Genomic DNA, 25,439 nt, shown 5'->3' with positions numbered 1-25,439 from the left:
ATTGCTGAAGCTGAAAACATGATCTTTCTCCAGAGAATTTGTCAGCTCATCAAAAACAGCTTGTGATGAGGGGGAGAATAAGGCGGGAGTCAATAGAACTGGTCTGTGTCTGTTTTCAGGGCTGGCACAGAAGAGCAGCTGGAACCGAGACAGCCGGTGTGACTCCAGTTGGCTCTTCAGTTCGCATACAGCTTGCAGCATTTGTATTTGCTCAGGCACTGCAGTTATGAAAATGCCTCATTAAAGAAATGAGAAAAATCCAGATGAGAAAAAGCAGTCAGAGGTCTTGAATGGTTTACTGGTTGCCTCTACCTTGCAGTCCACAGTGTTGGTTTGTTTTCGACAGTTAAGCCTCGTATTTTTGCTTGTAAAAAAAGAATAAGTGGTCTTGTTCGAGATTGTAGTGGCACATATTCACTTATTATCACTGCAGTACCTTCAGTGTTGGTCCCAAAGTGCTCTTTAGATGTTAAAATACAATGTGTCAAAGATGTCTGACCGCATAACACACACTTGATGCAATACTAATAGGACATCATTTCCCAAATCAAGGAATTTCAGCATTCTCACAAACAAACCGATTCATGCAGCACCTGAATATAGAGTAAAGTACAGACAAAAATAGCCTGAAAGATGAGAAATGAGAAAGGCTGAGCTTTTCGCCTTACCTGGTTTCTCCTCCCGATGCGATTCTGAGCGGGGGATTTGCTGGGGGTCTTGACCGGAGACGGGTCGCTGCTGCCGTTAATCTTGCCCACGTTCATGACCGTGGACATCATGGAGTTGATAGACGACAGGTCCACGCTGTCTGAGCTGTCCCCCTGGGCCGGCTTCTCGTCCCCTTCCGATACCGCTTCACCATTCTTACCTGTCGAGATCCAGCATGTTCATTACTGATAACAAACAGATCTGAAATATACAGAAAACCCTTCTGATTTTGCAATAATATTATTTAAGTTATTTAACTACATTTCATATGAAATGCATTTAGACAAATGGGGCCACTATGAATCCCAAAGATACTGGACAGGTCCACAAGACAGTCTGTAACCTTAAACTTGAGGATCTGCTCTTCAGCTGTTGCTTTCTACTAGTAGTTTCCTAGTCGAGATGAAAATGGGACTAGTTGGCGACACCCATGATAATCTCTGAGGACCAAGGGATCATCAGGCTTGGGGTTAAAATCGACTGTCCTTGTAAATGTAAGGCCCACGTGCCTGTGGTTTGATCATAGAGCCTAACGGTCTATGGAAGAACAATGTCATTAGGACTCAACCTTTTGTTATTCATATGGAGCTGTATGGGTGGCGTTGATTGGGGCAGACCATGGCAACTTGGCACTTCAACTGAAGAGCAACCGCTGTGCAAATCAACTGCTCTGGAGAAGAAAAAGCTGGAAGTGCAGGTGCGTCCGTGCCTTGTGGCGGACTGCAGAAATGCGCAGAGCAGCGCGATATTGCGAGGACAGTTAATTGCGACACTTGGATTCGGTGACTGTTATTGGTGAGTGCAGGATGAAGGCAGCCAAGCTCCGAGGTTTGCAGAGGAGTCGTGGGGAGGTCCTTCTCTACCTGTAGCTTATAAACCAACCCCCCAAAATGAAAATCTCACAAAGCTATAAGCTCAGTCCTGTTTTTCCTGTAAATGGCACAAAGTTTTTATTTTTGAAATGTAATATATATTTATATATTTTTTTTTAAATCATTTTTCAAACAATTTGTCATACTATGGGCTATACTGGCACAATGTCACTGAATGGTACTGACATAATTGGAATGTATTTGTGTAGTTTTTAATCACAGTTATTAATATTATTATTATTATTCCTATACATTTCACTACACGTTTCACGCAACTGTTCTTTCATTATGTATGAGCAGAAAACAGAAAGAATAAAGTTTATATGGGGTTGTCAATGTTACTATACTGTTATCCTAGCTAAGGAGCAATAAAACAAACAAACTAAACCAGAACAATGGTTTGATTTACCAGTCAGGCGAGAAAAAGCCCAAATGGGGGAGGACAGAATAACAGAGTGCGAGTTATTTACTCAGAATTGAAGGAGGGACATGAGAAGTAGACTAATACTTGCAAAACACGAGACTGTGATTCAAAAGGAATAACACACAAAAATGAGTCAAATCAATCCCCTCATTGTGATCAGTTCATGCATGTAATCCAGTAAAGGATGTGGTTTAGCACAGATCTCCTAGACAACAGGAAATCAGATAACAGGATTTCGATATGTAAACGAATGAAAATTAAATAATCCCATACTTCTTAATACATTCTTCCAACACTCCTTGCCCAATTTATAATCCAGATTAAAATACACAATAAATGAGAAATAAATAAAAACACACTTTGGGGGTCCCTAAATAGCTATATTAGCCGAAAAGCATCTTATTGGACTGGAGGTTGTGCTCTTCAATCCAGACGCTATGGTTTGGAGTCTGGTCCGTGCCACAGATGACTGAAGAATTCTGGAATAACTGTGCATGTCCGTTGGGAACTACCATATCCGACACGGGCTCCAGCCTGAGACAAACCTGCTGTTTGATGTCACGACCAAACAGAAAATAGTAAGGAAGAGAGGGGAGAAGAGACTGATTTCACTACTGAACTGCCACAGCTTCAGATATCTACACAACAAACCAAGCACCCCATGCCGACAATGTCCTTCCTTTGGCGAGAGCATGTGTGACTTCATAGCGCTTTTGCTTCTGCAGTAACTCCTGTGACTCTCAAACAACCCCGTCTGGTCACACCTGCACACACCACCTGTGTCAGACAAACACCTGACACAAGTGAGTGAGTGCCACGGCTCACTCCTCACCTCTGTGATCAGAAATCAGGTGCTCCTTGTCCTCCGAGCTCTCAGTCTCCATGTTCGCTACAGAAGGGACCCCCTCGCCACCAATCTTGTCTTCGCAGGCACTTTCCATTTCTGCAGCAAAGAAAAGGAGCCCGATGTTACAAATCACCAATCATTTAAAAAACGCAGCTGCAAACTGAACTGAATGGCTCGACGTCAACGAGAATCAATTTAAAATAACCTTTTTTCAGATTTCTTATTTGGTATAAAGGGGCTCTAATAATATTTAATGATTCCCCCTTTAATATATTATACCAGGGCTGCACCACCCTGGTCCTGGGAAGTCAAGGTGGTTCCTGGGTTATTGTTTACTCCAAACCATTAACTACTTAATTGATTGAATTACTTTGCTTAATCAGTCAAAAGTTACCCATGTGTCCACAGTATTCAGTGAATGATGACTGTGGCTTTCAGGAGGAACAGGGCTGCTCACCACTGTATTGAACACTGTATGATTATATTTTCTCCGTCCTAAAAGTTTAAAACTGTACTGCTTCGCCACAAAGTGCATTTACTCTGTCCATAGATTTGAGAATGAAATGTAAGCATGCATGCAAGATGTATCTAAAGCTAATCTCCTCAGGAATGCCAAACTGTCCTGGTTAGGCTGCAGGCAAACAAGGACATTAGAGCTTTTGATCTGATATGGAAGAAAACATTTTTTTTAATCAGTCAGTCAGACTGAAGCCATCATAGTATTTAGTTTTTACGATGAGAGTGCAATCCTAAAACAGCAAAGCATGAGGAAAAACTAACAAAAAAACCCATAAAACTTTCTCCGAGTAAAAATAATGATTTCTGATCCTGTATCCTTTGGGAGCCATAAATCAAAGCCCCATTAGTTCCGAGTAACACACATATCAGTGTTCTAGAATGTTGCACTTTCTTATATAGAATGTAGTCGAAAACCAAAGCAATATTTATAGACAAACAAGAAAATCAACAGGATATTTATACATGAAGCTATTCAATGAGGTATGGCTTGAAAACACGCGTAAGAACCTATCCTTAGCCACAGAGCCATGGCCTTGGCTCCAGGCCCATTGTCGGTAGTCCAGCCCTACTGTTTTTTTTTTTTTTTTTTTTTTTATGAGGTGGACACCTGTCGAACAAGAGCTATAACACAGTTGTCTGCCAGCAAATGACCTTCAGGGATCCCTGGCTTCACACCAAAAGTGTCTCCAGGTGTAGGAGCTACAAAAGCATCATGCAAAGCTTCTCGGACTCCTTTGATTTGTTCAGGATCCTGCATCTTTAAAAAAATTGCAGAACACTCACGAGCCAAAAAAAAGTTTCTGAACTCTGGTCTTTTATTGGACAGCTTTGCAGGCACCATCAAAAACAGTATCAAACTGAGAGACACACAACACTGGCTGCTGTAAATTATTGGCTCAACTTTTCTATGTGTATGAATAAATAACTAAAGATAATATGGTCCAGTGAGTCTTTTCGCCCGCTGGATATCAACATTGGCGTTAGGAATTTCAAATCCGAGCTGGTACAGATTTGGAGTCCTAGGGGTTTGAGGCCAAAGGTACACATAAAAGAGAAATCTTTATGCACCCGTTATAGGTGCTGTGCAAGTGGGCATCATTGAATATTCCTGGCTTCTGAAGATATTTAAACAAGCAAAAAAGGTCTCGTCAAAGCCTCACACATTCAGACTCATACAAGCATGATAGGAATGAATTCCACCAGCATTGTGATGCTGGGGATGGAAAGAGCTTTTGAAACCAGTAGTTTATTTTTTATTTTTTTTTAACATTTCTTTTATTAAACCAAATCCATTAATAACACATACTCATATAGAAATCTCTAAGCAGACTAAACTAAACTGAAATTGGAAAGAGTTGTGTGTGTGGGAGTGCATGAAAGGGGGAGTAAGTGGGGAATTCTTCACAATCCCAGTTCAAATAAACCAGGCCTAGCAGGCCTAGTAAGACCGTGTGAACAGGACAGAAAGACAGTAACCAGAATCTCGACATGAAACCATGTTCCGATTAATTTCACATTTCCCTGTGTATTCCCTCTGTACGCTGTAATTTAAAGCTCGTCCTTTTTGCATGGAGAACATTAGTTTAATCGGTGCCCAGCAGGGTTCACAACAAACTGAAACAGTCCTGGCGCACTCCAGTCTCTTCAAAATGCCAACTGTGAGAGTGAAACACTGTCGAACCTCTGAATTAAATGAGTGATTTAAGACTATTTGAACACCACTGCAGCCTGGATGGCCAAATAGTCAAGGCATTTAAAAAAACGTTAAGATGAGCGCTAGATACACATCGAGGGAGAGCTGTGGAGCAGTAAGTAATTTTGCAGGCACACAAACACAGCACAAAGATAAAAAATAAATCAAATAAAAACACTGAAACCCTGTAAATGATCCCCAAACATTCATTTACAGTCACAAAAACGTGTTAAATGCACACACAACAACAAGAACCAGGCCGTAGTCAAAACAGGATGGAATTTGCCTTCTGAATCCGATAGCTGTCCCACGGCTGGCAAAACCTATTTTTATGACTTTGCTCTGCGATTGTGATCAAAATTCTACTACTTTTCATTATTATTAATATCAGATATGTTATGTTCGGAGGCTACTCGTAATAACTTAAGAGCTCCCTTTTGCGCCAGGATTAAGACTAACGTTATCTCAAACATCAGGGGTCACAGCAATCCCGTCCACAGCACTCCAGCTGGCTCCCGCTTTGTTTATAGAGCCACCAGAAGACCGCAGTAACATTGCTGGCTAATTATGTACCGTTTGGCCTGTTTCATCCTGCAATCATGCGAGAGAGGATTCATATTTTGGGCTAAAAGCTTGCCACCAGTTCTAAATGCAGAAAGAGACGCACAAAGCTATGATGACACACCTGTTTTTCGAACAAGCGCACACAGGTCAGAACCGAGACATCTCAAAAACCTCAAAGCACGAGAGGCAGAGCGCCTGCTGGAGCCCTGTTCTCCACTGTCCTTGCGATGGTCCGTATCCCCAAGTTATCCAAGAGGGCAACTCAAAGGCACTGAGGAGTTTTAAACCGTCGCTCTGCTCATAACGGACACTACACCACAGGGGGTGCAGAAATGCCTGGGTGTGGAGGAGTGTGGGACACAAACATCCACATGTCCAGAGTGGCAGTGTGGCCAGTGTGAATGGAAGTGTTGTGCTTTGGAAAGGAGGGATGGGGCTGAGCCTGAAGGTGGGAAGAAAAAGAGAGGGAGGGGAGTGGAGGGGAGGGGGGAGAGAAAGTGCCACATTGGTGCAGTTATCCATCCGAGGCAGAGAAAACCGAACAGACCAGACAGGCTCATTGTACTTTACAGATAGTACATTATAACCCTGAAACCAGCACTTTCTTTACCTCTTCGTGTCTCCTTGATCCCAACCAACCAGACACGCTGACCATTTAGCTGCACAAATTGCAACAGTAAAACATACATGATTTCCGCCCCCTCAATGAATCGTAACTGAAGACAGCATAACCTCCTATTAAGATGACACATACACACAAATCGCTAATCCAGTAATACACAGCAATTAATCAATTACAAAGCAGAGTGACCATCTGATTGCTGGTGAGCTGATGTTGGAGCAAAGTGTGTGTGCCTGATTGTTCTAAAGCTGGGTGTGGAACCAAATAAGCTCGCCCCCCCTGTGCTACACCTCACTCCCAGGATGTCCTGTACTTAAGCCCACAACCATTACAACTCTCCCGGCTCCTTCCATTCATCGGGGAAGCCCGCGTCTCCCTGTAGGTTTGCACAGGGCACACGGAGCTGGTCAATACAATGAGTGAAACCGAAGCCACCCAAAAATAACAGGAGCTTCAGCAACAAGTCCTCTCTAAAATGCGACCAAGCTTACAGAGAGTCAGCATCCACAGCAGCAATATAATTTGGGTCAACATATTTTAGTATGGGGTGGGGTGGGGGGTGGAGGCAACCCTGTTCCTGCAGGATTTACAGGTCTCTCTCAATCTTCAGTCACTGGATACCTTGAACACAGGGAAATTTTACTAAGCCCAATCAAGCTCAAATAAGCAGTTTTAATGATCTGGACAAAACAAAAAACAGAAGAAACCTTGGCTCTCCAGGACTCCTGATCTGAGGAGAAGAAAATTCAAGAAGAGGTTTAAAATAGTCTATGTATTGGTAAAACATTACCTCTTTACAAATCTGCCCATATTTATTTAACTGTAGCACATTTAAAAGCCACTACATCATTGACAGGCATTTGCAGTTTTAGTTTAAATTCTCCTGCGGCTGCCGGGTCTATGAGGTAACATGTTGATCGGATATCTAATCGAGGATTCCTACAGCACAGAGTTCAGAGCTGCTTCAGGTTACAGGTAAAAGGGAGGTGAAGTACCTTGTGCAATGTGGAAAAGAAGGACAGATGCATATTTCCAATACAAATAAATTTCCACGTTGATTCAATTTGTCCCTCTGAGGTCCTTTGAGGTCCTTTAACCCCCCCCGAAACAACTCTCTGACAAGATAACACAGGAACGCACAGCAGGAAACGCTGTCATGCTTAAGATGGACAAAAAGTATTCATATGAAACCCAACTGAAGCAACCCCCCACCCCATTACTTTTTTAACTATAAATCGATGGGAGTCTGGAGCCGTTCACCCCAATCAGTCTGTGAGACGAAGAGTCGTCACGTACACGCCCTGGGTATCAGGGCACAGGACAGAAGTAAGAAAGATGAAGGCAGTTATCCCAGCGCTAATTGTTGCTTCCCGTTCACTGTGAACAGGAAGCCGTCTGCTGAATCCACTTCCTCCTTTTGGAAAGGAACGTGACCGCTTCTCCTCTCGAGTAGCTGAAGCCGTCAGCGTTTTTCTCAGCAGGACTTGTGTAAACTCTCCGGATCTGAGCCATACCGAAAGTGAACAACAGAAACAGAACGGAATAAAAAATTAAAAATATGTAGATTCAAAAATGCTTGGAGAGCAGAAATATCAAAAAGCACATCCTGAAATTCTTGCTGTGAGGATGAGTGTGATGATGATAATAATAATAATAATAATAATAAAAGCATAGAAGGAACAGTCTGCTTTGTAATGTAGGAACAAAATGTCTGGATTAAGATGCTGTGGACATTTTAGTCTAGATTAAAAACCTTCTGTGCTTCTGTGCTACTCTTCCCTTAAGTAGGCCTGAAGTCAATGTTGAAGGCCTGCCCTTTCGTTTCTAATGCTTCATCTTTTGTAACCAGGGGAAAGGGAAGAAAAAAAAGGGAGGTGGTGCTGCCTCCTGGAACTGTGTTTTTCATATCTCTCCCTGCCGTGGGTGTCTCCGCCTGAACAACTTGGTGGCTGATCCCAAAAGCAGGAATCCCAGTTCCACCCACACGCTATGAAGGCAGCCTTGGAGCTTTATAAAATGGAAATAGAAAAGCTACAGTCGGCGATGACGGAGGGCTGCATCACCATACGAAAGGAAAGCTGCTCCAAAATAAACGACAGAGTGTCAGAGTGCCACAGGATAGAGGTGGAGAGGGGGGGTGGAGACCAATGACTGTGAAGGAGGCCGTGCGGTAGGCAGCGTACACAGAGAGGAAAGCACCAGCTGAAAAGACTACATTTAGTCTTGAATGTACGAACGACGGCATTTAAATGACATTTTTAATTAAATGATCTGCTGTAAAGTGCCCCACACAGGCCTATACATTTGAGAAGCTTGTGGAAGTCAGTGTCTTTTCTTTATCTGCCATTTGTTAACAAATAAATAAAAAGACTGCGGGGAAAGTTGCAGGAAGGATGGCCGACAGGAACGGGGAAGGAAGTGGGAACACTGTGAGGCACACGCACCAGGAGAGACGTGGAAACAACATCCACCCCCAAGCACCGTGGGCACATCTCAGTCCTAAAACACCAGACCACCCCTTCTCCTTTTCCTCGCAACAATGGAGATGGCCTGCTTGCGCAACAATCGGCTGTGCTCTCCAGCTGCAAGAACAACTGGACCGAAACTCGGCGATTACGAACACGATGATGCCCCCCAGTCCCCTGTCTATATGGATCGCAGCCAGAGGAGGTTCTGTCTCTCAGCATCAGGCAACACTGATAAAAACACTCTGTGGTCTGTTTCACTCGCCCCAACTGCTAAGAGGTGATGGCGGTGTTAATAAAGTTCAGCTGCTCAACGGATGTCTCGGGTTCGACTCCACTGGGGCAGCAGACCAGCACTGTAGCAGCATCAGAAATAAAAAATTCTCAAGATTAGCCTTGTGTTTATTCTCTCTTTCATTAGCCAATCTGCTGATGGCTGGATAATTAACAGTTGGGGGGGTACAGCTTTGCTAATCGGAGCAGATGGAAACAAAAAGGCTCCAGCATCAACAGAATTGATGAGAAAACAAGAAACAACAAAATCACCCCTAACACTCCCTGCGTCCTCTACAGGTTGTGACCTCTTCACATTTTATTTATTTAGATATTTTTTATGGGAAAGGCTTGCTCTGTCTGGATAGATCCCACATTTGCTGAAAGCTTCACGGGGGTTGCATCTGCCATAGCCCATCACTCCAGCCAAGGCCTGCGAGATCACACACCACCGTGAAACCAATCAGGAAAAAAAGAAAAATAGCAGCATTGTGGAAAGTTTCTTCACAGGTCCCTCCTCATTAGACCCAACTGTGTTCACAGTTTCAAACCACAGATTCGGACATTTTGTTTTGTTTTGTTTTAAAACAGCGTCAGACAAGCACAGCCAAGGCCCACACTGAGACTGTAAGACAAAGCTCCACTTTAAAACAATTACCTAATTTCTGTTGTTTAGAGGAGTAAATAAATAAACAGATCGGTATTTACCAGTTTTTGAGTTCAGTGACTGCAGTTCTGTTAAACAAACTGCGACTCCCTCTTATATTGAGTTAGACGTATTGTCCAGCCCCTCACCCGCCCCTTCTGCACAACACAAGCTGTAGTTTGGAAAATGAAACAGCAGACACGCACTTATTGTCGAGGCTTGCTCTAAAAATGTCCCACGTTTTAGTTTTGGAGTGCTATGGATTGGTTATCCTACTGCTCTGTTGACTAGAACAAAGCTGACATGGCTCCAGAGTAACATTATGTTCTCCGACCAGTTTCTCCTTGCCACTGCATTATTGTGCCCATTTCCAAGGTGACAGTTTAAGTGCAGTGTGACCGTTTCCTCTTCCCTGTGGTGTCACGTCAGTAAAATCCTTATTTCACCTTCTGTTCTCTGTTCCGTTTCCTCATATCCAAGCAAGCCAGGACTCAAAATCTCTAAAGGCCTTTGCTCAAACTCACAGAGCACTACATTATCTTAACTATTGTACCGCTCGTTTAAAACATGTTTATTCGATTATTTATTTACATGTCTCTGTGGGTCCTTAAAGTGACAGAAACTAGAATTTAAACATTTTTCAGGGAAAACAAATGGGTTTCAAAATCTTGACCCTTTTAAATTGTAAATAACACTTATTTGCATAGGAGACGAATTGTAAACAACAGCAACAAAAATACAATGTGTAAAAGTGTAGGCTTTTATTTTTAATTATGTAGAAAGTTAACTAAACCATAGAAACCACTTCCTGTCACATCACTGCACGTGCAATCTGCTGGCGCCTGACGTCACCCTTTCACGATCATGTCATTCTTTCTTCTTACTTTTGCCGCTCCATGGAAAGCTCACAATACAAAAATCAGAAGGGCAGTAAAAAATTAAAACTTTTTTTTTTTTTTTTTTTTAACAGTCCCAGACATTTTTCAGCATCTTCACGGGCGTCCTAGTGTTCTAGGCCGGGTGGCTTGTTGTAAAGGCTGCTCCTGTCCACAGCCAGGCCGAGGTGCTATCTGCAGGGAGTATTACACCACTGTTCGTCTCACAGGATTAGCCCTGCCAGCAAAGCAAAGCAGGGCGGAGGAGACGGCCGCCACATGGCAGCTGTCTATTACACAGCCCTGCAGCACGGCCCCTGACCGCCCTAGACCGCAGCCAATGATTCCACTGCATGATAAAGACAGGGAGGAACACGAATAAGACATTCCAGCAAACAAACATCAAACAGCCTAGCATTAGAACAGACCGGGGGGGCAATGACAGCAGCAACAACAACAACAACAAAAAAGTTTTTAGCTGTATAAGATGCTACTAAATGTAAATATATGGGCCCACCTTCACACACTTCACTACCACAACCTAAGTACAGCATACCACTACTGTGAATAGGATTTAATTTGCACATTTATGTGTTTTTTTATATACTAATTGCAGCTTCTTTCCCAGCATCTGGCATAAGACGAGCATGCGTTTCCACCTGCTTTTAGTTACCTGTCCGCATTTTTAGATCGAGATGAAACCGAGATGTCCTGAGGTGGTAATTAAAAAAAAAAAAAAAAAAATGCGCTTTTATTTATGTCACAGCTATAACTACGAGCTCGCCGGCCTGTGCATTAATATCTGAGCACTAGGCAGGAGTGGGTGGGGGGCAGAAGTAAACTAAATAAATGAATACAAAGTCACGTTTAAGAGGAAAGCTCCTTCCTCCGGGCTGAAAGCAGTGGCCCTTTTCATTGACAGACTTAATCTACATTCAATGAGGCAAAGAGTCACAAAGCTGCTGCTTGTTCAGCAGTGAAAGAAACAGACGCGAGAGCCCAGCTCAGCTTTGATGCCGTCGTCTTCTCTTTCTTTCTTCCTTTCTTGAACATTCATTAACAGCTGCGTGTGTCTACGGTGCATTGTGCATGCTGTTAATGGTTAATACAGTGCCTTCTAATGGGCATGACTGGCGGGGCTCATTCTCTCGCAGCCCTGCCTGCTTTGATATCAAAGGACCCCCAGCTGCACAAGCTTGTTCTCCTGACAGTGTGACCCCGTCCCTGCCCCAACTTGCTGCACACTGCAGCACTTCCCGCCCACTGCTCCGAGCAAAGTTCATGAAGTCTGATAATTCCTGTTTGTAAAACTGGAGCAGAGCCCAGAGCAAGCATCCTCGGCCTTGAGCATCCATTTTCTGCTCAGAGCTGGCTGCCCAGGCATCTGCTCTTTCTGTGGGGCGGATAGATGTTGAGACACGTCACTCAACCGCTCACAACAGTACGATTTTCTTTCTTTTTTTTTGGTAACTCCTTGCTTGAAATACAGAACAATACAAAAACAAAAACTCTGCACACATTCCTCATTAGAGCAGAGAAGACTACCCCCCCTTTCTCCTCCTCTCATCTTATCATGGGTGACACAGGACAGTAACATTTTTTACCAGTTAGGTTCAATCTGGCCTAGTGGCAACAATGACTTAAATTTAAAAAAAGTTGGGTGCAAGGTCTGCAAGAGAGAGATTTGTTTTGTCCCTGTGCTATCAGAACTTGTGTGGCATTTTGTTTTTTTCTTAACAGAAGCAACGTCAACTATTTGTGAAAGAAACCTGGAATTGTACATTTGTGTCGTGCCCGTTTTCTTTTTCCTTGCCAACTACACGACCCTATCAAATTAGTTTTCACCAGCTTAATGTATACAGCGATCTTTCCAACAACCTGCCCAATCAAGAGTCCCGGCGTGAACCCCAGGAACACACACTGCTCGGACAGAAGCCAGTTACAGACGCGTGCGATTTGAAATCTACAGTGAGTATCTGGAGTCTTCACACACAGACTAGCTTTTAAATCATACACACCCACACATATAATAATACAATTTCCAAGGTATAACCCTCACACGGTTCTCTGTGTGCTGCTTTTTCGTTGGCTGTAGCGGATTTTCCATTTTGCCATGTTTTGGGGAGACTTTTGCCAGTTTTCGTGTCCCGCCCAACAAAATCTAAACAAAAGCAAATATAATTGTGTGCTGGTGTGGAAGGCCAAAGCTAGATGATTGTCAGTGTGACCTGGACATGGAGTTTGTTTATTAAACTCGATAACCATCACACAGAAAGCTCTTTATTTGATGGCGCTGTCGACTTTAAAACCTCGGACTCACACCGGACTGGATGAAAAGGCTGGCGCAGAACCCGGACTCTGCCCAAGAGGCTGGACTACTAAACACTGTTGTGTTTGTGTCTGTCTTGTTTGTGCTTGGTGTTTTCCTTAATAGGCATCATCTCTCTGTCAAGGTTGCTCATTTTAGTACAGCTGGGGTACAAACAACATTATAAACTGCATATAAACTGCACGGGCACATTAATATTTAACAGCCTTGCACCAAACAGTCATGCTTAAAAAGAAGGAGGAGGATAAAAAAAGGTCACTCTAGTTTGCCATTACAGAAACAGCCAGCAGAGTGTTATCACTTTATGTACAATGTGCACAAGATAAACAGGGATTAGCAGGATTAAGAGGTTTTCAAGATACATGACAGAAAGATTTAAATATCTCCCTTGTAGTGGCAATACAAAGCTAAAAAATATTTTTAAAATGGACTATAATAATAATAGTATCAGTAATAATAATAATTGTTATTACTATTATTACAATAATATAATCTGTTTGCACATTAGCCCCATGTGCTTCCCTGGGCTTTATCCATCTCAATAGAAAGACTTGGAATCACCTCCCCCAAAAAACACACACACGCCCACACTAACACGACACCCCCTGTCCCGTCTGCCCTCCCCACCCCCCGCCTTGTGCTCCCTCCCCCGACCTGGGCCTTACAATAATCCTGATAAGATGAAGATTGCATCCCTGAGTCTTTCACAGTATTCTCTGCCATCATTTCTTAAACACTACTAATTAAAAAAAAGACTGAAAATGAACAAATGCATGCAGCTTTCTCCTCCCCCATATAGCTCTCCCTCCTCCTTCACTATGAGTCAGATAGCAAACCTTTTCACGACTCGAGGCTAGACTAGAGAATAGAGGAGGAAGCGACCTGACTTGCACACCCTCTTGCCTGTTTTGTCCTCCTATCCATCCATGAGAGGATGCACACAGAATTCCAGAAAAGTAAGACACTCCTCCTGTAGATCATCATGCTTTATGTTGATCCAATTATTATTTTTTAAATGAAGAAGTCTTTTTTCCACCTCGTCACAGGTGTTGACGCAGTGCAGATTTCCAATACATTTCAGCCAACAGAAAGAGCAGCCCTCACAGTAGTGACAACACACAGCACCAAACAGAGTCAACAAAAACACAGGCAGTATGCGTCTCTGGGCAATTTGCATGTGCTGATGCAAACACCACTAGGTATAGCATGGGTGCAGCAGTGTTATGGGAAATCTCATTTCAACGTAGCAGGGAACCTAGCGTAGTTACGTTCAGTTGTGTTAAGGACCCACGTTTTTAAAGTTCAAAAGACACCGGTAATTATTATAGCTATAATTAAATGAATGTCTCTAAGCTAGTAAATCCTGTCCTATTCCTATCCTATCTGCTCCACAGTTTCCCAAAAGAAAAAAGTTTCTGAAACATGGGATACAAAGATGGAGAACACACACAAAAACAGCAGACTTCCTCCACAGACAAGGGATGTACTTTTTTCCCTATTTCCACTGCAAGGGGAAGGAGGAAGGGAGATGGCAGCCAAGACTAGAGCGCTGCCTCTACAAGTTGAGAGAACCACTCCTTCTTGATTGTTGGAGCTAGCAGCGCGATGGGCCCTTTTGCACATCCCACTTCTGGGATGAGTGCATGGCATTTAGCAATGTACTTGTGCACGCGTGCAACACACACACACACACACACACACACACACATATATAGATAGATATATATACATGGAGGCCCAGAAATGCACAGCTCATCTCTCACGGCCCAGGCCCAGACTCGCAGAACTACAATTTCCAAATTTCCAAACCCCACTGCACTGTGGAAAGGCTGTTTTGCGTCTTAAATCAGCCCTTACAACTGCTTACTGTAGTATACCACTGTAATGTTTAGGACAGCGCAGTGAAAGCACAGGTTGAGTGTGGAGAGGTAATTTACAGAAAAACGTGATATGAACCATGGAAAACCACAGCAAAGAAAAATTTTGCGTGGTTTAACCATGGGACAACTGCCAAATTGCCAGTCACATTTACTGTGCTACACTGTCATAAGGAAAGAATCAGATAGTGTGAATAATATTCCCCTTACCAATCTCAGTAAGTTCACAGGCGTGTTTTAACCCTACCGAAACAAAATCGATAGCTAAACCAAAGTACCACAGAGCCTGAGCAATATCAGCCGGAAGACAAACCCGAACAAACTATGAAACGTTATGCTATATGCAAATTCTGTTATAGCAGACAACATCGTGAAATTTATTTTTCATTCCTGTTGTGGTTTACATTTTCATGCATTCCCCGCCTCCAAACAAACCCACTATGTTTTCAGATATTTCAAGCTGCACAGAACGACAATGCTGACGTGACAAAACCACATAAACTTCAATTTCATAAAGATGCTTGACATGGCTATCTTGTCGTCAATACGCACACAAAAAATATTGACATAAACTGACCCACAAGTTTTCAAGGTCAGTGTAATTGACTAACTTCTGTACAAGGCCTGAATAAACACCCACAGATTCTGTGAACTAAAGCGACTAACTTTCAGCCTGGTCTTTACACCCTGACATGGAGTTGCCCCTCCGCAATACAATACAAAGTAGGAACCTTCCGCTTCCTGGCAGATGTCAGTCACTTCCTGGCAGGTCTCAGTCTCACTACCAACAGGGCAACTTCCAAATCTGGGACAAGTCACATTCAGAGAAATACTTAAAGCATGTGCCCTGACTGCTGACCATTTTTTCTAATTATCACATTTGACCAGAAATCCAGATGCAAACCCAACAAAAGCACAAAAGACAACAGTTTTTGAGTATTTTGAGAAACTTAGCAAAATCCTAATAACTCTGAGGGTTGCTATGAGTGAGTAATGTAATTATGAAGGGTCAGAGAAATGCATGCATTGTGGCATTACTGGTCAGTAAATGTTCTGGGCCCAGTGCTGTGAGGATGCTGGTTGCATAATGCTGACAAATTAGCACCTGCAGCTCTCACACAAACTGCAGCTGTTGTGAACTGTTAAACACCTAAATAAATAAACAGCTTCAGCGAGCGATGGAGTCAATTTAGCTTGGTTTATTCTCCCACCCCCCATTTATCGCTAATGAACTGTTACGACTATAAAATATAATAACAATATAATAATAATAATAATAATAATAATAATAATAATAATAATGACACGAAAAGAGTGGTATTTGCAGAACTGATTGGTTTAATTCACCTCTGATAAGAAACAAGTTTAAACTAAAAGGATGGATCATTAAGGCCTGCCATTCGTTAAGTTCTGAAGCTTTCAAACTGTACTTTTGATGCTGCAGTGACAAAGCTCTGAGTTTTGAAGGTGTCAGGTGTCTAAGTCATATTTACCCCTCCAGAGACCAGGATTAAACACGTCAGGTATCAATCAGGGTTGGGCACATCATACCGTGACTTTCAGCAACAACTGTTCATACTGCAGAAAATGATAGAAATTGTTTATTACTTCACTTGTCTTTAAAACTCAAACTCAAAAATATCTGTTTTAAAAATCCACACATATCGAGCATCATTGTGGACAGTGAAAACCAGAGGCATAAGAAAAGAAAAAATAAGCAAGCAGAATGAGTTAATGAGATAAATAAATCAATAATGTCAGTACAGTAAATCATGCAAAATTGATGCAGAGCTAAAGCTGTAATAGCATCTGTAATAACCTGACCTATCCCCCTGAAGGTAAAAGCAAAAAGTATTAAAGCCTGAGTGATTTCTATGCAGGCATCTCTTTAGACTAAAACATCACCTTTTTGAAACCACCTGATCAAACCCCTACAGCGACTGCCGTTACGATGCACGAAACAGTACGCGATTCACTTTTTTTCAGCTCGGCTCTCAAAACTCTCTCTGTTCACACTCCCACTCCCAGGGGAGTCTCTGTGTGCATTGTCAAAACACAGAGCCTGCACGAGCATGTTGGGACTTGGGAGTTTAAGGAAGAAACTGTAGCCGGTTCAGACAGAGAGGTATTATGGGAGTACAGCAGCTTCTTTAGCAAAGGGGCTTGAGAGAGGGGGAGAAGGAAGAAGGGAGGAAAAAAGCAGACAGGCAGAGATTATCAGATTAGGCTGGTAAGACGGTTCAATTAACTGTCATGAAGGCTATTATAATAGGCCCTTGATGAGGCGAGGGTGAGGAGACATTTTAGCTTCTGCCGTTTTTCCTCCAGCTTCCTGATTTCAGCCTGAGCATCATTTTACATCTGCCTGGGCATTTTCCTTTTGTTTCGGGCAAAGCTTGATGTCCACTATGCATTTCTCACTTAATTTCACTTTATAAACACACAGGCATACACGAACACTGCTCATCTATTTAAGTCCCAGTTACCCACTGGCAATTCTGTCCAGGAAACCCTGAACCAGGCCGTACATTTTCGTCCCCCTGCTCCTTGGCTCGGAGCCGAGGGCCTGGGGGAGGAGTTAACTAAACTACATAGCGGTAGTCTCATTGTTCTCCAAGGTATTTTTGACCGACTAGATTCCTCACAAGATGTAAACTGGTACTCTGTCTGAGAAGATTGTCTCACCTCTTTTCGTAGTCGGCACTTCTTTGGTTTTCACTTCCATTTAGCAAAAAATAAATAATGTTTTTGGTGCAACAAGCCAGGGAACCCCTGGCCAAAATTAAGCACACACAGCCTTGGCAGCTCTTGGTCTAATCAACTGGGTATTAAGAAGAAAAGTGGTGTTCAGTTCAAGGGGGTAACACTTGTGCTGTATAGTAGCAATGTGCAGCTTTGCCATCAATGCAACTGGCAAACATCTGTCACTACACCACAAACAAAAAATATAATGAATAAAAGGTAACAAAACAAAATTGCCCCTCACCCGACACTGAAAAAAAATCTAAATCTAAACAGTTTGTGGAAATCTAACCGAGAACCTGAAAATCCAGAAAAGTACCGACAAAGTCACACCAAACAGGTTCAAACAGATACAGACCCAGAGCGGTGATGGCAGATGAAGTCAGGTATGACACACTACTCGAGACACTGTGAGAGGGATGTATGTTTTTACCAAATTCTACCAAATTTACCAACTAGATTGAAACAAATGTGTGTAATGCTGTAATTTCCCTGTGTTCCTGTATTTAATTACACCGAAGATTACCAATTTAATCACAAATTTGCATTTCTCAGCATGTTATAGCTTTTTAGGGGGAATGAATACCAGAATTCGCCATTTCCGCACTCTACCCATAAGGCTCTTGAGTAAACGCAAGTCATCTCATTTATTTAAATCCTAACACTTTTACATTCATAAGTCATGAGTTTGGGGAACTTACTCAATGCAAGGAATTATTAAATATGATCCGCCAGTCCACAAAGGAAAAGGTTATTTTGTTTTTGTGGAGAAGGAAAAAAATGTGGGCTGTTAGTCTACCAAGGAGCACAAAATGGTTTCATTATGATTGTCTTAGACTTACATTTATAAAACTTTGTACTGTTGTGCTAAGGGGATACCTGATTTTCCTAATGTGAAAAACAGATGCAAAGGAGGGATGGGTGACCAAAAAAGTTTACTACAGTAAGTTGTTAATTTTTATACTTTATAAACAAATTATTTCACATCGCTGGGTCTTGGCTTTTCTTCACTTAAAAAAATATATTTAAAAAGTCGAGTAAAAAAGAACTAGTGAATCAAATATGACCGTAAAAGTCTTCCGAATCCGGGTGAATCAAGCTTTTCTAACACCTTCTCCTTCCCCCCACATTGCCTTTGTTTTGCCCTGGCTCGGCCCCCAGCACAAGATGCCTGAGTGTGTGCGAAAGAATGCCACGGATCCGCCATTAAGCAAGATGACAGGCATGGACAAGTGCGAAATCCACAGTCTGAGAGAGCAGTTGGCCCTGAAAGCTATCGTTTTTTGCTTGCTCTACATCGCGGGAGAATATCTATTTCATCATGGAAAAGGTTAAGATAATGAGGAGGGGGCAGGGGGGGTGGAGAGGGAGAGGGAGGCGGGGGGGCAGGCAAAAATTAATGGCTTCCAACATGTAAAAAACTGTATGAAATGCCTGGAGGATCCTGCCTAACCTGTTCTACAGATACAATTTCTAAGCCTCCAACATCCTGCTTTTTAAGATCACCTGTCACACGCTTTCTCCTCTCGGTTTTCCAACACTCACTCTGCCCTGCCCATTTTTTTTTTTTCCTTTCCTTTTCTTTTTAAACAATGGACAAAAGAGGAGACATCCGCAGAATGCCCCCATCCCCCCAGATTTAATACTGTGAAACCCCTAAATTGACTGCACTCTCTTCACCAATTTAGCACACTGTTTACAGGAAAGCCACTGAGAAAAGTCACAATGGAATCCGTGTGAGTGAGAGTCACTCGGCCTCAGAGAGGATGGGAAACCGTCAAAGAAGAAAAAAAAAAAAGTGCAATCTAGACAAAGACTGTATTGGACTTGGCTTGCTCATTCGTCAAACAGTTATACACACATGATTCTTAATGAACAGGATTGTTAAATAAATCTTTGTTAATTAACCCTAATGTTGCCGGTTTACCTTATCCTTGTAGTAGTTGCTTATACAAAAACGCATTGTTATCCCTTTCATTCAATGCATACCCAAGTTCACTAAGATATTTGTTGGGGTTGAATTGAATTATACAACGATAAATAATACATTATAATGCTTTCTGTTAATTCCATAGCACGTTTTTAAACAACAATGACAAGATTCTCGATTCCTTTCAATTATCAGGCCTGCTCAAATTAATTCCAGAGGTAGGAAAAACAAGCAATCTGAGCATCCACATCACTTTTTGTTTTTGCGATTTGTTTTCTTCTAAACTGCTCACAGATGACTCTTCCAGAATGAGGTTTTCCAGCATGTATTTGTGCAACAGATAAACAAAAACAGTTTGGGTATACTTTTAAAGGAAACTGCATTAGCAGTCAGAGAAAAACTCTGCCTTTTACTGCAGCAGTATAAACACAACTGCCTCCAAAGCAGTGTGATGCATCCCACTAAAGACATTTACACATGTCTGTGCCAGCTGTTGGGAGGCTTTAAAGAAAGAGCCCTTGGTCAGTCATGGGTTAAAAGAAACAGGCTAGAGCCAGTGAATGACTCCCTTGGCAACAGAGGAATCAGCTGTCACTTTGCACAGGTGGTTTTGACAGAACTTTTTCGCTTTTTCCATAATGCAGGGTTTTGTTTTTGGCTAAATAGCTGGATTAGCAATTTCTACTTGACAGTATTCCTCAGCTTTAGACCGACTTACTCGCAGCATCTGAGCAAACCCATACACTGTATTGATTTCTGCCATGTACGCCTCCAGCTGCCGCGCACAGGGCCACAAATAAGACTCTCGCAAAAGGACTGTGGCGTCGTTTTACCATAGTTGGGCACTCGTATCTCGCCTTGGTTAGATCACACACTCTGAAATCAAATTGCTGGAGAAGGTTTTCACCTATCGGAAAGCAGGTCTGACTCCAATCGGAAAGGTTACAGATTTTATCCTGCAGTACGTTTCAAAGTTACAATTATTTTCATAATCAAGGAGATAATGTGCAGACTACAGAGATTTCACGTCTGTCTGTCTCTCTCAAACTATTCAAGACTAATAATAATAGTCAACCAATTTTCACGAATGCAGTTCCTACCCACACAGTAAAAAAATTTCCACTTTTTGTACTTTTTTCACAGATTAAAAAAAAAAAAAAAGCAGTAAAGAAAAGTATCAGTTATTCGTCCTGGAACACAACGCACTAATCATTGTAAAACTTTTATTTTTTAATTTTTTTTATTTTAAGACTTTTCACTGCTGGAAAAATGGAAGCAAATCTTACTCATCCCTAAGAGCCAGTTGTAGTTATTCCCTAAAATTCAACTCCTGCACAAAACAACTGATTTACTACAGCCTCCGAATCTTTGCTGCAGGACCCCCCCCCACCCCCGAGAAATTCCGAGCTGTCAGATGCTTTGAAAGTATGCACATGCTGTTGCTGTTCACACATACACCTTTATTTAATTTTATACAAATTAAATGAAAAACATAGGGAAATGACTGTACCAGTCTGTCTTTGTATCTCACAATGTACCAGAGAGCAAGGCTACACTAAACTGGGAAAATAAGAGAATGGAACTGAATTCTATCAGCCCCTTGTTTAAAAAAACAAAAAGTGTGGAAATGTGGGCCTCTCTTTTTCCCTCTGTCTCCCTCACACCCTTTCTGCACCTCCGGTTTCAGAGCTCAGCAGTAAGTATCATCTGAGTTTTTATGGTAGTCACAAGCACAGCAGGCTGTTACTGCTTACTTCGGACAGTTGTCCTCTCTGCAACAAATGGCACATTCATGAACCAGAAGCAGTCAGCTCAGTCAATAAATTCGAGAAGGACGTTCAGTATTAGCTGGCTGCCTGACTGGCCTAACTGCAGAAGAAACTGGTCACTGTGTTAAGCCATTTTCGTGTGGTTTTGTTTATTGTCCCTTTCTCTCTTTCTTGCAGGAAACGCTGGTAAAATAAGCAACAACATCTTGCACGGAAAATTCAAAAGTCATTCTGTGTGATCTTCGGTAAACTGCAAGTCTGAAAAATAGGTTTTTGGAGGATAAGTGAGAAAAGTACACCACTGTCAAACCCTCTGTTAAAATATATCTAAGGACCAGACTTCCTGGAGGAGTTAGTCCTACTTTTTGGGGTTATAAAACTCTGAAACGGGAAATGGAATTAGGCTTGGACAGCAGCACATGCAGTACAGAAAGAGTGAGAGAAAATCTCTCTCTCCCGCAAAACAAAGCCAATGGTTTATTTATTAGTTGATGGGTTGATTTATTGACTTAGAAAGTGCTTTAATCTAGGTTAAGAGGTTAGAAAACCTTTTTCAGCCACTAACCTCTCATCTCAAAAGATATGGAGGCCCTGTAATAAAAAGGCCCAGATAAACTTCACAGTTTATAGAACCATGGCTGTTTATAGATGTTTATAGTGTTGTAGGATTACAGGCTTTCATTGATTTGTACTGTATGCAATGTGCTGTAAAGGAGCAAAAAAGTTTTAATCTGCTCTTCAAAATACCTCTCGGAGTGCTGGTCATACCTGAACATCAAACCACTGCCTTAGAGGAAGAAAACACACACAAAAACACCACCAAAGAGGCAAACTATACGTAATGGCGGGTCTCTGACTCCGCACTAGGGTGTGGTAAATCTCCTTGAGGGGGAAGAAATGTTAAAATGCAGTGTTTGGTTAGGGAAAAATAATCCTGTGACTTGGGAGTTATCCTCCAGGCCTCGCGAAGCCTGTCTGACAAGCGTGCATGCTGTGAGCTGCACATCTGGGAAGTTCCTTCCGGGCTTGCTCAGACTGACTCAGACTTTTTCTCTGGAGCATCAAAACCACACATCTTCTTCCAAACCCATGGGAAAGGAAAGGTGGCCTCTTGCATCAAACTGGGAATCACTAGCCACACAGAACCGCACTGGCCGCCCTCAACTATGCCAGAATTCCAGAAGAAATGAGGCAACATTTAAGGAGCTTGGCATAAATACATGATTACATAAAATTCCCTTTTGTCATCCCCTCATTGATCTATATTTTCTTCTTTAAACATCTGAATATCATACTCCCGTGCTCATTCTGCATGGCCTCAGTGTAGAAGCGTCCTTTCCGCGACACTGTCAAGACTTGTATCAGCTTCCGTTTAAATATTGCATTTAATGAAATGTAAATAACCATAGGCCGCCCTCATAGTTTCAAACAATGCAAACATTATCTGACTCCCCATCCCTTCCCCCAGCCCTCACCCACCAGTGCAGTAAGAATATTGCCCTAATAAAGCATGGCACAGTTCACTTATTGTTTACAAAAAGATTGCATTTTGAGCTGCAAGCATGTTTGACCACATCTCCACTGCTGGGAGTTTATTATTTTGTACTTTGAAAGCACATAAAGCTAAAATAAATGAATAACTAAAAAAGGGGACCTACAGTGTGAAAGATTCCTTGCCTGGAGATAATCTTCTATTTCGGCACAAATGCCTGTTTTGTATAAAACATTCAAAGAAACAGCCGTGCTTAGCAGTTTATAACTAGGTGGGCCAGCCCTGCCTAAGCAGCTATAGAATTAGCCTGATGTCCTCCAAGCTAATCTCTCTCCCCTACACGGCCAAAACGCAGGCCTGAGGATGCAGGCCAAAGTACAAGGCCACAACATCAGCCAACTGTTGCCGTGGTAGCTCTATCCACCCCCCAAACCCCCTCCCCCCCTGCCTCCTCCCATGTGCTGGGCCTGGACCAATCAGGCAGCTCCACCCAGCTGTTTGAGCTGAGCCTGTGAGGTTCGGTGAGTGACAGCAGTTCTGTGCTGCAGAAGGTGTTATCCATCACAGTGGGGGCTGCTGCTCCTCCCATCCAGACTGAGACTTCCACAGCGCATCTCTCACACACACACACACACACACACACACACACACACACACAGATACACTCTCACACTCACTCACAGCCTCATACACTCTCCCACACTCTGACACACACATACACACTGAAATAAGAGTAGCGTGGCGTGTTGGGATTTTTCCTTCCAGTAGAGACGATATACATTTGCTTGCTTGGACATCCATGCTTGCAATCAGACTATCAACTGAATGACTGTACTGTGTGAGAGAAGACAACTAAAAAAGGAACACTAATCAAATATCAGCCTTTTAATTACACACACGGAATAGGTAGCTCTTCTATATTAACACACATGCATACATACAAGGTCAAAAACAATAGCATTAAAATCCCTTATTCTTAAAACTTTTCAAAAAGTTGACCACCCCCACCCCCACCACCTCCTGCTCATGTCTGTTGTTTAGAGCTGTTTTCGTGTGAAAGGCAGCCTTATCTTCTATTGGCTCAAAGAGGAGATCAGCTGATGCAATGCAACAACAACTACAAAAAAAGAGGTCACTATGATTGGTCATTGACACTTTTAATCCAACATTACATCAGACCGACTGATTTTCTTTTCCCGTCACTAACTTTAACTTTTGGTGCTTATCACCTACAAGATCGAATAAAGAGCGGTGACAAAGGGCTGAAGTTTGGAATTTGTTTGGAAATGAGCATCATGTAAAAATAAGGAAATTTTGTTAAGCTGCATTTTTTTCCCCTTCCCTTTTTTTAGATGCTTTCAGAGCACAATGAAATTGAATCTGTCGATGTATAAAAAAATTATATTTTTGTCATCATGAGAGAGTTCAACTCTGGCAGAAAAGAAACTAGCACAGACAAAAATTGGAGGGGGGAGGAGTAAAACACAAACTTTAGCATACAATACGACAACTGGGGCACTTACACTCTAATATTTCTAAAACCAGTCATATGGTGTATGGAAACCCCTCATTTCATACAACTACAAGACGCACTGCAACAACACATACAAAAATGACCTCCGAATAAACATTCCTCACAGAAAAATCACTTCCAAACATATTGATGCTGAACAGATTAATTCCTGTGACTGCACTCAAAGCTTTCATGGAAAGCAAAGAAAATACGGTGTCTCTCTCAAGGTTAAATATTCTCAAAGAAAAAGAGCAAAAGTACCAAACGCCCTTCTTCAGAAAAGACTGAGGCCCGAAAGCTTTCACTGTGTCAACATTACAAGAAGAGTTTACTTTGAATATAAAGACTTAATTTACATGTCCATTGTCATCATGCTGTTTTCGCAACATGGGGCTTGAAACTCCTTGTCAGATTTGTTTTAAAGTCAATAGGGTTGACTGTGCTTCAGCTTGTCACTATAAGAAATACTGTACAAAAAGGTTAAAGCTGACACTTGCCATGAAAAGATTAACTAATTATAACCCAAAAAAGTTGCAAAATATTAGTTTTTAATTTGTAAAAAAATAACCAACTTTAAAACCAAACTTCCCATCTGTCTGTGAATTATGTCATCCTACATTATCTCTAAAATCTTTTTAGGGCTACTGCCCCCTCCCTGCATTAACAAGCATTCCCGACGTCTGATAAACTGGTTAATGTTTACTGAACCCTGGGGATGAACGACAGTAAAGCAGATAGCAGGACTTTGCCTTGTTCTATATTTGTGTGCGTCTTTTTCTTTATAATGGACGTATTACATATTTGGCTGTAGAACTATTCTGGATTTAACTTTTTTCTGTGAAGTAGGTCAAGATACAGAAAAACAGCAAGAACAACCACCATAAGAATAAAAATATATTTTCGGGCTTCACGATTTCCAATCTAGAAGTAAGCTGTAGAAACAGCCCCTTGGGAAGCAACTTTTTTGGGAGAAAAAAAAGGCAATTAAATGATACCGTCTTCCTGTGAGGTCTCTCAATAGGAAACTTAAATACAGATGTTTGGATTTGAAATGATCTTACTGTAACAATGCAATATTTTCGCATGGACACAAGCAATGGCAAATAAGTGAAGACTGCATTGTCAGACTACAAGAACAGTCAGTGCTGTAACATAGAGCATCTAACAAAGACAAATTATCAAAATGACATCCTTGTGCAGCCCAAGAAGAGATGCAAAGTGCAAAGGCAGCGCTACAAACCCAAAGTCAGACTTAGAGCCCTAATAACCAAAATACACA

The 25,439-nt window shown here is 42.0% G+C and overlaps 1 protein-coding gene across 6 annotated transcripts in view; it reads right to left on the bottom strand.

Annotated features, from left to right (window-relative positions):
* LOC136771893 (ras-responsive element-binding protein 1) overlaps window positions 1–25,439 on the bottom strand; it is a 69,101-nt gene that overhangs the window by 27,918 nt on the left and 15,744 nt on the right. For 3 of the 6 annotated variants that reach the window (XM_066724455.1, XM_066724464.1, XM_066724478.1), the window contains exons 2-3: window positions 2,837–2,947; window positions 669–868 (exon numbers count right to left, since the gene is read on the bottom strand). In XM_066724455.1, the coding sequence (XP_066580552.1) occupies window positions 669–868; window positions 2,837–2,947 (311 nt within the window). Of the gene's footprint in view, window positions 1–668; window positions 910–2,836; window positions 2,948–16,207; window positions 16,293–25,439 lie in introns of those variants that run through there. The other 3 variants (XM_066724471.1, XM_066724496.1, XM_066724487.1) reach the window with 3 other exon arrangements.

The sequence above is a fragment of the Amia ocellicauda genome, chromosome 2 (assembly GCF_036373705.1).
Source record: "Amia ocellicauda isolate fAmiCal2 chromosome 2, fAmiCal2.hap1, whole genome shotgun sequence".
NCBI lineage: Eukaryota > Metazoa > Chordata > Actinopteri > Amiiformes > Amiidae > Amia > Amia ocellicauda.
Note: the sequence above shows the minus strand (reverse complement) of the source record. Positions and strands in the feature narration are given on the sequence as shown.